At 36.9% G+C, this 14,537-nt stretch overlaps 1 protein-coding gene across 2 annotated transcripts; it reads left to right on the forward strand.

Annotated features, from left to right (window-relative positions):
- Positions 1–665: 665 nt before the first annotated feature.
- On the forward strand, positions 666–14,429 carry LOC135684608 (roundabout homolog 1-like). Of its 2 annotated transcripts, XM_089115549.1 has the most exons (13): positions 667–875; positions 5,368–5,449; positions 5,996–6,394; positions 6,931–7,236; positions 7,613–7,897; positions 8,525–8,779; positions 8,994–9,275; positions 9,809–10,063; positions 10,423–10,677; positions 11,473–11,757; positions 12,212–12,367; positions 13,162–13,189; positions 13,738–14,426. In XM_089115549.1, exons 2-13 carry the CDS (start codon positions 5,398–5,400, stop codon positions 13,958–13,960), a joined length of 2,781 nt encoding a protein of 926 aa, XP_088971675.1. In that variant the 5' UTR covers positions 667–875; positions 5,368–5,397; the 3' UTR covers positions 13,961–14,426. The 2 variants fall into 2 exon arrangements, with proteins under 2 accessions (XP_088971676.1, XP_088971675.1); XM_089115550.1 differs by lacking the exon at positions 8,994–9,275 and having other exon boundaries at positions 666–875; positions 13,738–14,429.
- The last annotated feature ends 108 nt before the right edge of the window (positions 14,430–14,537 follow it).

Genomic DNA, 14,537 nt, shown 5'->3' on the forward strand with positions numbered 1-14,537 from the left:
CATAAACATCATTTATAAAGGAATCAACATTTTAGGGGGGGGGGGTTGGAGGTTGTAGCAACAGCATTGATAACTTGCGAAGGTTGTTAAATTCTAGGGTTGTCCATTTTCAACGTGAGTATTGTGATGTTCCAACTATTTTTGGGAGTTGATGGTAGTTGCCTGATTTTTAGGCTCAGAGTAGGATTCGAATTTCTGTTCTTGAATCTGGTTTCCTGCATTTCAAGGCTGTCAGCCCTTGTGATATTGGAACCTGATAATGGATCCGACGAGGGGGGGGGGCATGCCCCCAACTTTTTTGCAAAGCAATAAGAAAACAATCTTTTGGTGGTACAAAACTTGTAAATGGCTTTGAAAAAAGCAAACATTTAGGAAACTAAAGCTTTTCGTCTGACACTCTTCAGAGTTTAAAACGTCAGAACATAGATCGAAACTCTACGCTAAGAAATATATATACCCAGTTGTGGATCGAAATAGGCCAATCAGAAACACGAGCACATGACTGTATAGGTTGTTCTAATAGGTAAACATTCTAATAGGCAAGCGGCATTGATTGGTCAACCTATACAGTCATGTGCTCGTGTTTCTGATTGGCCTATTTCGATCCACAATTTTTCTTGCCCCCCCCCCCCCCCTCTAATTTTCCATCTTGTGTCGGAGCCCATGGATAGATATAATAACTGCATTGACGCCAGGCCAGACAGTGCACCAAAGTGTAAAGAACAATCTTCCCAGATGATCCCTGATGAACCATTGAAATTTACACGGAAGTTTATACGGATGAGTGATGTCATTTGATACTACACATCGTCAATTTTTTTTAGGCCCAAAAAACTGGAAAGGCAGAGCGTGGGTACGAGAAATACCCCCTTTTGGTAAGTTTGCGTTTCATCTTGACGGAATTGATTTCCTTGAGTTCATAGACAGTGATAAATCAAATCACAGTTAATTGTTGGTCCTTTTAAATCCAGGCCAGTTTTTAGATCTACAATCCTTGATTGATTTATATAGGCCTGACGATTCGGACGATTCGCTTTGACGATTCGCACGCAAACTACCCTCCAGTTTTCCTTTTATAACTTTTGACAAACTAAATCTGTAGGAGTGATTTAATTTTTAAACATCACAAATACCAAAGTTTTCTGTTTTTTCATATTTTCATAGTTAAATAAAAATTTCAGTTAATATGAAGTCTCCGAAACTTTGACCAAAATGTGCAGATTGTTAAAACAGCCCTCTGGTTGCCCTTTCGAAAAATTCCCCCACATCTCACGCAAAATAAAATCACAACAAAGTGCAAAAACCGAGTGCAGACTATAAAAAACAGTGTAGCAGGTATCGAAAAAATGAATAAACGTCTGTTTGAGCAAAAAACCCGAGATTTGAAAAAGTTATTAAAGGAAAACTAAAGAGCGGTTTTGGGAAAATTGCGATTTTGCCAACTTTCGGGGGGCTGAAAATGTACTTGAATCAACTTTAACCTCTTGCAAACTATAAAAAAAACAGTGTAGCAAGCTATGTTCTATCGATTAAACTTTAAATTGTATTTTTACCATTTTTCTGCCAAAAGTTATTAAAGGAAAAGCGAAGGGCTGTTTTGCTCGAATCGTGAGAGGAGGGTTGCGAATCGCCAGACCGCATTCTTTGTCATGGTCCTCCCCTCAATCAATAAATTGACTCTTCTGAGCCGAGTAGCGAGACTTTGGTGCAGAGTAATGGGATTTTCGCTCTTTTCAAGCCTTTTCGAATCGCTAGGCGTCCATTTTGGACAACCAAAGCAACAAACTTTAGGCGATGGCATCATTTACAAGACTGGGTAGGTTGAAAATACAGAAAAAAATCTGATAAAATTTGACGGCAGTTAATGTGATCTCATTTTCCTAGACCTCGCAAGTCAAATAAAACGCATAATTTTTTTGAAAAACAGAATTAAACAAATATTTTGATGAATATTCAACCACTGGAGATTAAAACCGACTCAGGGGGTAGCGCCTGGCACGACTTATAAACTACATCGTGGTTTGAGGCGGAGTTTGCACTTTCGCAAAATTCCTCTACTTTCGACGTAAAATAAAAACACAACAAAGTGCGTAAACAGACTGCAGACTATGAAAAAACAGTGTAGCAGATATCGAGAAAGAGAATTAACTGCTGTTTGGGCCGAAAACCCGAGATTTAAAAGAGCTATTAAAGGAAAACTGAAGAGCGGTTTTGGGAAAATTTCGCTTTTACCAACATTCGGGGGGCTGAAAATGTTCTTGAAACAACTTCAACTTCTTGCAAGCTATAGAAAACAGTGTAGCAAACTTTGTTCTATTGATTAAGCTTTAAATGGTATTTTTATAATTTTTCTGCGAAAAGTTATTAAAGGAAAACCAGAGGGCTGTTTTCACAAATTGCACATTTTTGTCAAAGTTTCGGAGACTTTCATATTAACTGGAATTTTTATTTAACCAGGCGCGCAACCAGAAATTTCAGAGGGCAGGGGTCCAAGACACAAAAAGGGCATTAATTAAACTTCATTAAAGGTCCACCGGGGCATTTGTTTAGGTACGCCGAATATATGAGCAGTTAGTAAATCTGTAAATATTGTACGCCAGACAAGGAAAATTGATCAATAGAGAAAAGTTGTGGTGTACGGTTTATTTTGTGGTGAGGTGTGATTTATTTTTTCCTTTTAATGTTAACTATGCACATGACTTCCTTCTGTCTGCCATCCAGTGCCACCGAGAAGTTTAGGAGGCCCGAAGGAGGGGGGAAATGGAAAAAACAATGCCTCTTGCGAGCGAAGCGAGCAAAAATTTTGCCACCACACCCTTGCAAATAGCTTAAATTCACTAATTCGTTTAAGATGCTTTACTTTTTAATTGTAATTTTGTTACTTTTAATAAATTCCATTTAAAAACGGAATTCATTGCTTTGTGAGGCTCCCTAGACCTCGAGGCCCTAGGGCAATTTGCCCCTTTGTCCCCCTCTCAGCGACCCTGCTGTCATCTCCTTTTCCCAGCGCCAGCTCACTTTTGAATAGCAGCCCATCATCTTCCATATCCAAAGACATTTTGCTCTTTAAAATATTATAATTGAATTCTTTGCTTCGCACTACAGATGGGAGGAGGTTGAACAGTTCCACGAGCCTTGCCTTCAGCTGGTTTCTGTCTCCAAGTCTTGCCTTCAGCTGATTTGTAATACTGACAAGGAACGGAACAGCTGCACATCAACTTTTTGTGCCATCTTTACTGCTTGCTAATACCAGTCCGAAAATTTTTCTCTGCATTCGCTCGTTTCATGCAAAGGTCTTCTATGACCCTGTCAACTATGTGACAGGTTGAAAAATGTCTTGGTTTCTTTCTTGTAACTTTTTACCAGAGGTCGTAGAGACTCTATCCCGTTCAAAATCTGATGCCTTTATTTTGGTTTTTGAGTCCCAGAACCATTCTTCTTCAAAGCCAGTGCGTAGCGCATCATAAAACACGCTGTAGAGTTGGGGCTTGAAGATAGACTCTATTACTGCAACATGATGACGTTCGACCCAACAAGTGCGCGAAAGTTTGACTAAATAATTTATCTGTATCCCTGCGAGGTCCATTACATCTCCGGAGTGTGTCATTTACTGTATGACCGACCATTTTAGCGTTATAATCAAAATATTCAAGCAATTTTCCAAGAAAAAGGGCACTTTTCCTCTTTTGAGAAAAAGGGCAGGGGTCTGGACCCCCAGGACCCCCCCCGTAGTTGCGCGCCTGTTAACTATGAAAATATGAAAAAACAGTAAAACTATGGTATTTGTGATGTTTAAAAATAAAATCAGTCATACAGATTTAGTTAGTTAAAAGATATTAAAGGAAAACTGGAGGGTAGTTTGCGTGCGAATCGTCAGAGCGAATCGTCCGAATCATAAGGCCTATATAAATCAATCAATCCTTGCGAAAGAATAGTTTAAATTCCAGTTAAATTGTCACAAACAATGATGTTATATAAACACCAAGCAACATAGGAGTGAAGCGAAACAACTTTAAAAACTGTGATAACTTTGTGTAGGTGTTTAAAAAGTTTTAACAAGGATGTGTATGATCTTTGCATTTTGACTAGTTCCTTGATTGGGTAGAGATCTAAATCTTGTTTTACTGTTAACCAGGGCTACTCAAACAACATCGCACGTATCGTTAGGCAGGTGCAGATAACCCGAGTGATCCTAGAATAATCATGGAGTTAGGCAAACCCTTTTTAAAATTCTGAATAGATTCTCTCCATCAGCACTCTAGAATTTGCTGAACACATCTTGTTCTGCTGTTGTTTCCATATAGAATTTTCTCACACTGTTAGCTGAAACATAAAAACAAAAAATGTGCTTTTCATTTATTGTATACACGAAGACACATGTGACAAGTGCAATTATGCTCTTTGTGGAAAGGGACGTAAGGACATTAACTACGAGTTTTGACATAAAGTCTTTAAAGATTAACAAGTTTCCCATATTGAGAATCAACGACAGAGACATTCAACCTACAATCGAGTTCTCTCCCAACAATACGGAAAGCATGATTATGGTTGCCTACAAAATAGAACTGGCAAAGCGGATCAAAAGAAATTCAAGTACCCAAAGGATTCCCTTACAACAATGCTATGGTTTTTGTAACCTGTAACCCACCGGGTAGAGTCGAGGTAGAGTGGTTTCAAGTTTCCAGTGCAGACAACTGAGTTTACTTCATCGAGCTTAACGCTGGTTGCCCACAACGTAGGAGCGAATTTAAAATCCTATAACTTAACATACTAGGCTATATGCTAAATAGTTCGAGCCTCGCATTGAAATAACTTTGACAACATTGAAAAATAACATACCATATAACATGCAATATATAAAATACAACATTTAATATATAACATTTAATAGATAGCACGAAGGATATAAAATTCATTATAAAACATATAAAAAATAATAGCTTAAGCTTTTGGTTATTTTGTCATATATTAAATGCTATTGTCATATGTTTTAAGTTATATATAAAATCTATAATTTGTTATATGTTATATATCAAATTTTATATACTTTATGTTATCCACTAAATGTTATATATTGAATGTTTTATTCCATATGTTATATGGTATGTTATTATTCAATGCTGTCAAACTCTTTCATTGCAAGGCTCAGAACTATTTAGCATTTACAGGCATTAATTGGTCCATTACCGTAAATTTGATAAGTCAATTATAAAGCAAAGTATCAGCCACCAATGCAAGAAAGTTTTCGAAAGCATCACAGCAATGTCAAGCATCTTATATCCAAGAAGCAATAGCTTGTCTTGCTAATATTCTCGATGCTCAATTCTTCGCCATTCTACCTAACTTATTATTTTTTTTAAATTGCAGTGCAGGACGGGTTACAGGCTGGCTTTTAAGATGAGTTTCGCAGTTAAAACAATGCTGTTTGCTTGGTATTTGACATACGGGGGTATGTTCATCATTAAACTCATATTTACAACTAGACAAACATATGCTTTAATTACTTGAAACTCTCGCTGCAAGGAAAAACTTACATAGCACCCATTCAAAAGGTTTTTAAGCAAAAATTCCCCAACACAAGAAACTATCCCAACACATAAATACCCCAACACAACACAAGAAACTATCTATAATTTTTTGCTGTAGAATAGTATGCGTATGGGAAAAAAGCAGATTTTTCAGCAAAATATCAATTCCATAATCATTAAGAAAGTATCTTGCAAACCTTTTTTATCGCTAAAGATATCCTTTGAAAGGGAAAAATACTGAACAAGGGTGTGATATTTGTCGTTATCGTTCGTAAATTTTGTAGAAACTTTGACCTGAAGGTCAATACTCTAAAATGAGTCGATTGCAGAAATTTTGAAATTTTCCAATATTGAAGGCACGTTATATATTCGTATTAAATGGATAACACATCAAAATTACTGCTGTTTTAGAAATGTATATTGATAATAAGATATTTTTATATTGAAACAGGTTAAATCTTTTTCAGGGTCGGTGGAGAGTGCCTCTGTTAACGCGACATTGCCATCAAGTACAGCAATAATGAATGGCACCAAGATTGACTTTGTATTAGATGCATTTGATCCCCCTTCATCAAATAGTTTCTATGATCAACTGAAATTTGTATATGAAAAGACAGGCGCAGCATATGTCAGCCTCTACAAGTACAATAAATTTACATCTGTTTTTGATCTCAACTCTCCGACACCAGCAGAATTTGTTGGGAGGTTGACCACCTCTATGGCTGGAAGTAAACATATGATATCAGTTTCTCATATATTGTTCACAGACGAAAATTATCAGTTTTATTTTGAGCTGGACTTTTACAAAACTGGAGGTGTCTCAGCCAAGGTTTTCAGCCAGAAGTTTTTGCTGCAAAATGTGTACTGTAAGTGAATCTTTGCTATTTCTCTTTCAATGAAATCAGATCCTGCTCTAGTTATTTTTAAGTTGATAACGGTCCTGTTCGTAAAAGCCTGACTGTTTGCTGAATACCTTGCTTGGAATTATTATTATTTCACTACCAGCTTTTGCCAAATTGTAAAGATAATGACAAAATTCCAGTTTTTTTCCTGCTCATCAGAATTCAATGTATATGTACTGCAGCACATCTCAATGCATAAATACAGATGAGGAAAACAAAACTAGAAAAAAATAGCTTTAATTTTGCACATTTGCTTCGTTTGTCAGCCGATTGAAGAATCTTTGAAAAATGTTGCGAGTTGTGAACATTTGTTTCCTTTTTTAACTAGATTTAACTTACCGTGTTCAATGTCCCGTTGAAAGAATGTAGCAATGAGGATAAAAACGATAATATTATAAAAACCTTATCATCATTTTGGTTGTTAATGGATACCACTAAGCACGCTTTGGAAGAAGCAAGCTTTCTTTGCAATTGTAAATGTACTGTGTTTAATTTCGTAGCTTTGCCATTATTTAACGATGCAGAATCGATGCAAGCTTCTACGACTTTAGTTGAAGGAAGTACCTCTTCAATACAATGCGTTGTGAGCAGTCGACCTGTTTCAACTGTGACGTGGTCATACAACAATGCAACGATCAATGCAACTCAGTCATCAACTACTTCAACTAGTGGCAGTGTCATTAAAGTGACGAGCGTGTTAAGGATTAGAAATCCATCTTTGTTACTTAATCGTGAAAAAGTCGCTTGCTTTGCATCGCATCAGTTCTCCGCTGCAGTTAATCGCACAACAACTATCAATTTTCAATGTTAGTTTTTCATTGACATTTCTGCATTAAACATTTTTTTATTAAAATTAATCGTTCAATAATTTTTTGTTCCAGTATTGTCTGAATCCTAGTCCATCTTTATTTCATATGTGATCTTATATCTAGTGTTCTCTTCCTACTTAGTCAGTACAGAAGATTTGATAAACTTCCACTTATATTTTGATAAGTACCCAAATTGTAGTCAGGTATTTAGCTAGTTAGTGATATTTTCTTTATCACATCAATTACGTGACGCCCTGTTTTTCAATGTCACGATTTCTAGCAATCTCTATGTCACTTTCACCGGAAAGATTAGGTGTATCATCAATTTTTTGTATCTTTGTCATTATATTATATTATATTTTTTATTGTTTAGATAAACCAATGTCCACAACTTTCACAGCATCGATTGCCAAACCAACAGAAGGTTCAGCAGTCTCTTTTAATTGCAGTTCAGATTCCTACCCAGCGGCAACATACAGGTTCTATCGTGTCGATGATAGCGGGGATGTGTTAGTCAGCAGCTCCGGTTCAGAGAAAAGGGGCGTGTACACAATATCAAGTGTCAGTTACAGTGGTGCATACAATGTCACTTACAAATGTGTTCCATACAATCTTCTAGGAAATGGTGTGGCTGCAAATACCACAATCGAAATACAGGGTATGTTTGCAATACCTTGCAAATTGCAAGTTGCAATAAAATTATTTCAGTAGTTGAAAGTTAATCACTGCAGTTTTCTAGCAACCTTTCTCTCACTTTTCTAGATGTATCCGTTAGTAATATTTACTTGAAGCAATACTAGGTGCTAGTTTTTTCTTCTTTGGCTGATTTGTTTGTTTTGATTTCTTCAATATAAAGCTTTGATATAAGATTGTAGGATTATTTAACAATTCGTAGGTGAGCAAGAAGATTTTAAAGGCAATAGACCGACATAAAAGTGGCTTGAGCGATTTCTCAATGAATATTAACCAATCAATTAGCGTGTTAGTGGGATCACGCTCTCTGATTGATCAATTTTTGATTAACAGTTGCCTTAAGCCCCTTTATTATCTGTCGATTGCCCTTAATGGTATATCAAAGTGTTGCAATAAACACCTCTCAATACAGTAAAGCGTAGATCCCCCAACCGTCAAAATTATTTCGAAATTAGTTATTAATGCAATTTCGAAACTAGTTATTAATGCAATTTTTGTGTGGATAATGTTTTTAAATAATTACGTTGATGCAATCATTCTCGAACTGATGCAAACTGGGTATTTCGATTCAAGTATATTTTTGTTCGTGCAGTGCCCCCAAAAGTGAACGTATCCAGTACTATCACTGCTATTGAGGGTGAACGTGTCACAATTATCTGCACTGTGGTGGCAGCCAATCCTGCGCCTAAAATAACCTGGAAAGGTCCAGCAAGTAATAGTTTATCACACGTGAATGGAGCGCTTGTTATGCCATATGTCAGGAGGAGCCAAAATGGAACATACGCATGTGAAGCTTCAAACGGTGTTGGATCGACCGCTACGAAGACTGTTTCTCTCACTGTATACTGTAAGTAAACCAAATTACTTTATTGAGTTACATCGAGTCTTCACTATTGCGAAATATTTTGATAATCCCCTGTAAATAATCAGGTATCCTCAAGTTCTAAATGTTTCTCTTCAGTGCTATGATAAGTTATGGGTCAAAAAACACGTTCAACGTTGCTAAACTAGTTTTACACGTACTACGTTGTTAGCTAGTACGCATTTTTTGCTGTCTGCAGACCAACCAGACAATGTCAGTATCAAAGCATCAAGTCTGAAACCATCGAATGGTTCATCTGTTACATTCACGTGTTCTTCACGTGCCGGTCCGCCAGCGAAATACAGGTTCTACAAAGTAACTGGATCGACGGAGATCCTTCTTCGGGACTCCACTTCGGCCGTGTACGAAATCACAAACATCAATTATGCAGAATACATTGGGTATAGAGCAACTGTAAAATGCATCCCATACAATTCCTTTGGAGATGGCCCTAACAGGAATGAAACTGTCGATATTCAAGGTATTGAACCAACTTCAAAACACTACCGCTATTGTGTTATTCTGATATGCATGCACAGAACTAAAAACAGACCATTTTAAGTTGTATTATGTTTGATTTATGACTACCTGTGTTGATTACGTTCACTTTCCAGCGGAACTGGTCAGTTCTTTTTTTCAAAAATATTACTTTAAGCAGCCATTAGTTTTGTATGCAAAAAGTCCTATTTTCTTGCGCTTCTTTAACTTTTGTTACTTCACATCCTCACTCTGTGATTTTTAGGATCAGAAATAAGGTGTTTTGTAGCATTTGATCTTAAATTTTTTAGCATACACCTCTACCACATCCATTTTCGACTCTAGTACTCTTCTGCTCTGATCGATTATTCTCTATTCACAAGTAAAGCCCGTTAGTTTATCAGGCCATTGGTCTTGGTAAATCTAGATATTTTTATCAGCTCTTAATAGAATCTTGTTGTAGACAATTAAATCTGATTGATTATAAAGAGAGAGGTGCTCATTAGTGATTAAATCACTGTCTTTTTCTCTGTTCAGTGAGCCCGCAGATAAATGTTCCATCCACTCTAAATGTTAATGAAGGTCAACGTGCCTCCTTAACTTGCTCTGTGACAGCAGCCAATCCTTCGCCTACAATTACCTGGAGAGGGCCAGCAAATAATGTTTTAAGTAGCACCAATGGAGTGCTTGTTATGTCGTCTGTCAGGAGGGGGCAAAATGGAACATACACATGTGAAGCTTCAAACGGTGTTGGATCGACCGCTACAAAGACTGTTTCTCTCACTGTCTATTGTAAGTAAACCAAATTTCTTTCTCTATGTACAGGTCGCAGTTGTGACTCATGTTTTGTTTTGACGTTTGAAATGTTTTGAAAATCCCCTGTGAATAATCAGGCAATGCTTCTGCCTTGGACATGCAGTATAGAAAGAAAAGTTGTTTACTTGTGGACATGATTTGAGGAATATTTTACAGTATTAATGACTTGCAAGTGCTGAATGTTTCTCTGCAACGCCTGGCTAAATAATAAATCAAAAAACACTTTCGAAAGAGCCTGTTGTTAAAGTGTTAATGATGCTATGAACATTTCTAAATCATCCTTGTTCCTATTTCCATTAAAAATTGGTTAATAAGAAGATCATGCCCTTTTGCAGATGGACCTGAATTCACGAGCAACAGCTCTAGCCTAACTACCTGTAGACCACGGACAGTAATCGTTAGATGCGTTGCAGATGGCTTTCCTGTACCAACCGTTAGAGTAATGTTTTCAAATACTGAGAAGGCAAGAGGGCAGGGAAAAGTTACTCATATAATAACTGACTTGGCAGACAGTACCTTCGGAGTATACACATGCTTGGCAAACAATACCGTCAAGGAAGTGAACATAACTAGAACCTTGGTTAAAAAAGGTATTCTTATCAGATGCAATAGTTTCAAAAATGTTTCTTTGTTAAATGTTCTTGGTGTAAGGCAGTGACAGATCATATTACAGAGCAGTCTAGGCCAGTATGCCGTACGAGGGGGACAAGGGGGCAAACTGCCCAAGGGCCTTCAGGTCTAGGGGGCCTCATAATATAATGAATTCCATTTTAAGAATGGGATTAATCACATGACTGCAAGAAATATTCTGAAATGCATTTTTAGCTAATCTGAAGGGCGTGGTCAAAAACTTCTGCATGCTTCGTTCGCAGGGAGCCTCGTCCTTCAGCTTGTCCCAAGGCCTCCGAAACCATTTGGCGGCCCTGATTAAAAATTAGGAAAAACCCCTCTCTTCTCTCATAAATAAATTTGAAAGGTACTACGCAGTTCAAGGCTTTGTGTCAATAGAAATTGCAGTTGCACGCACGGGCGTTAAAACTGCTGATGAAATGCTGACATTGCTGTTCTGTGGTTTGATTGGTTTTGACCTAGCTACTTGGGCATATTTTCGGTACCATATTCTCAGTAATTTGATATTACGAGTATAGTTTAAATCTCTAGAAACACGAAAATTTATCTCAGTGAGGATTGAAACAAGTGAAATGTTTACTCTTTCCTTCCCTTTCTCCGCATCTACGCCTTCTTCACCACCGCATCGGTTTACCCAGGTTAGCGGATACATTGCATCTAACGATGACGCTCCTTTTTCTGGACACTCTTTTCAATTTGGACAACCAAACCCCAAACAAACTGCCGTCAACAAGCAATTTCATTATATGTTTTAGATGCTCCTGGCCCTGTCACAGATGTTCAACTAGAATCAAGCTCTGACAGCAGCATCGAAGTGACATGGCGTTTGCCCTTGTGCACCGGAGCTAGTGGCATAAAGGCAATCCGGATTAAGTATAAGAAGAAAGACGAATCGTTTTGGACAGCGAAAGATTTTAACTGGAATAATTTTAAAGCTACCATTGACTCGCTGCACAGTGATACAGAATACGATGTGCAAGTTTATGTTGTGGATGGAAAAGACAGGGAACACCCTGGGATTCGGAGGTCACAAAAAACAGGTAACATTAGCTTTATATAAAATTTAAAGCAAACTAAACAAAGCTACATTACTAGATTGAATTGAATTAAAACCAGGTAACAAATTAAGCACGAATCACTGAAATTTTTTATAATTTGTAATTTTATCAAAGGATTCTATGTGAAATCTCTCAGAAAAATTTAACAGGAACAAATTAAACTAAAATATGAATATGAAGCATTTATTGCGAATTCTAGAATATAAATTTGCAACTTTGAGCTTAAATGTGAACAGTAAATTATAGAAACCTATAAAGTTTCAATTCATTAGTGTCTGAATATGATGCTAATTCTATTTAGGCTAAGCCTTCTCCCAAACAGCGTGGTCGAAGATAGTATATTTATTCCTTTTCATGATATATTTTCTATATACATAATAATACATTAAACGGACAATATCATTATCCAAGACTATACTAGCTCTTTATTTCCAAGGCAAATCAACTGCAACTGCCTCAGAGAGAACAAATTCTACACAATCGAATGCTCATGCCATTGGTTTATACGCAGTCCTGGCTTTCTGCATTCCAATAATCTTCCTGCTAACCATGTGGACTATAGCACTGAGAAAGCGTATAAAGTCATTACAAGGTAAAAAGCAAAAAAAATTCAGCCTTTCAAGTGTTTGTTTTTGCATTGTTTTTCTCTTTAAGATTCTTGTCTTATTCTTCTACAAGGGTTTTGATTGTTAATGTTTGTCAGATGATAAGAATGACGATTTTTTTATCGTTGTCTCAAGCGTTAAGGGGTTATCTAGAAAATTGTTAATATTACCGCTTAGAATGAGGAAAAATTTATCTTCTTCACTATGAAAAAGGTCTTAATTGTGAATGGCATATTTCTATGATAAATCTGTTATATGAGAAACAAGGTGGCAAATAATTGCTATGATATCAAACTGTCGCAGAATCGGGTATTTAAGACGTGAGTATTCTAAGCTAATAAAAAAATATTGGTATATAACTAACATTATCTTATTTTGTTTTTGGAACGTACAGTTTACTTGCAACTATCTTGCAACCATCTTTAGTTGGTTGATGTACAGTCATCGATGGACAAAAAATGAAATGGCTGCTTAAGATAAAATATCAGCTACTTAGGGCATTTGATCGCAAAGAAGAGCTGTGCTGAAAGTTGTGCGACCGAATCCAGGCGTAATTTCGACCCTCGCCTTTTGAACGATTTACGTATTGATATTGCTTAGGGGCCGCTTAGTACTTGAAGATTGAAGCCTCCCATACTTAGCAGTTCATCTTTATTACGAAACATTGAGCATGCATTCCCCTTGTTGCAATTACAAAAAGGCTGCATTTTTAACGGCTTAGAACTCTTCTACTACTTCGGAACAAAACCATATTCATTAAGTGAATATTAATTTGTTTCAGATGATCATTCAAAAGGCAACACACAAAGGTAAATGAACGGAAATTGACTTGACTTGCTCTTTCCCAAAGAGGAAAACAGACGCTGATTTTTTATGGTTGAAGGTTTGACGATTGATGTTCAGGGCCCACGCCGCCGGGGGTAGGGGCCTTGGCTCTCCACTTTTGCTGGCCTTGGCCCCCCACTTTCAAATTCGTAGCGTAGGCCCTGATGTTTGTATTAATTGCCTGATAATTGCCAAATGTTAACGGAAAATTATTGACGCTGTCACAAACCAAAAATGTCCTTCTGATACAAAATCCAGACCACTAGAAGAAATATACTGCTTTTTGGCTATATTAAAAAGCTGTAAGAGATGACTGTGCCTCTTCTCAAAAATTTTTTTGGGCGATTGGGGGGATTGAAGCTTCAAGCTTTTACGTAAATGACATCTATGATAATACATATTATGTTTTGGTGACATCATCTTCCCTTCACCCCTCTTATAACGAATATTATTTGTATGTGATTCGTATTTGGTACTTAGCCTTCAAGCCTATGCACGTTAAGACAATTAAGTGATTATTTCAACTCTACAGCCCCCAACAGGATCTTGATTATGAAGTCATTGGATATACAAACCTCCAATTTGAAAGTGACCAACAATCACGTGCAACAACTGCAGATTCATCCCAAAGGGAGGCTGTAAACAATGGAAGCAACAACAATGCCGTATACATGGAACTAGGGCCAAGGTGCAAAGATGATCAAACATACACACCTCTTTCTGGCGATAAGCAAACGACAAGCCCTTATCTTTAGCGTAAGAGATCCAAAATGCACTGCGTGTCCAGTGCAGTTATGTATAGTATAACAAAATCTGTATTAGATTAATGTAGATGAGCTGAACGAGACATAGAGGCATCGTATACAGGATTTGGGTTGTTAGAACTAGCGAAGCTATAACATAATTAGTGAAGCAAAGTCATAATATTAAGTGTGTAAATTATTAGGAGTAGAATTATAAGGAATAGTTTCTTACGATAGTGCTGTAATTATGAAACCCAACATTCAAATCTAAAAAGCTAAAAAAACAGCAGAAGAAACACTCCAGCTGTGCCAGTCATAACGGAAAAAAGATACAAGGTTATTGACTATGACAGGCACTTACAATCTTACGTAATTTTAAATGAATAACCAAATGCAGATATGAGAACGATTGCAGTCGACAAGATGCAAGACATGAAAGACAATAAGCATAATGTTGCTGCTTTCAAACTATTGATTATCGAGCGATATTGATCGCTAATAAATGCGATCATTTTTGACAAATTGGTTATATATTGTTATGATTAGAATAAATTAATCAAAAGATGGGAGGGAAGGGAAGGGAGACTTC

The sequence above is a fragment of the Rhopilema esculentum genome, unplaced genomic scaffold (assembly GCF_057945365.1).
Source record: "Rhopilema esculentum isolate cy_ngs unplaced genomic scaffold, ASM5794536v1 HiC_scaffold_34, whole genome shotgun sequence".
Lineage (NCBI taxonomy): Eukaryota > Metazoa > Cnidaria > Scyphozoa > Rhizostomeae > Rhizostomatidae > Rhopilema > Rhopilema esculentum.

Coding starts and splice junctions, on each gene's coding strand:
- LOC135684608 (XM_089115549.1), top strand. CDS start 5,398: ATGAGTTTCGCAGTTAAAACAATGCTGTTTGCTTGGTATTTGACATAC. Junction 7,237..7,612: donor AACAACTATCAATTTTCAAT/GTTAGTTTTTCA, acceptor TTTATTGTTTAG/ATAAACCAATGTCCACAACT. Junction 9,276..9,808: donor TGAAACTGTCGATATTCAAG/GTATTGAACCAA, acceptor TTCTCTGTTCAG/TGAGCCCGCAGATAAATGTT.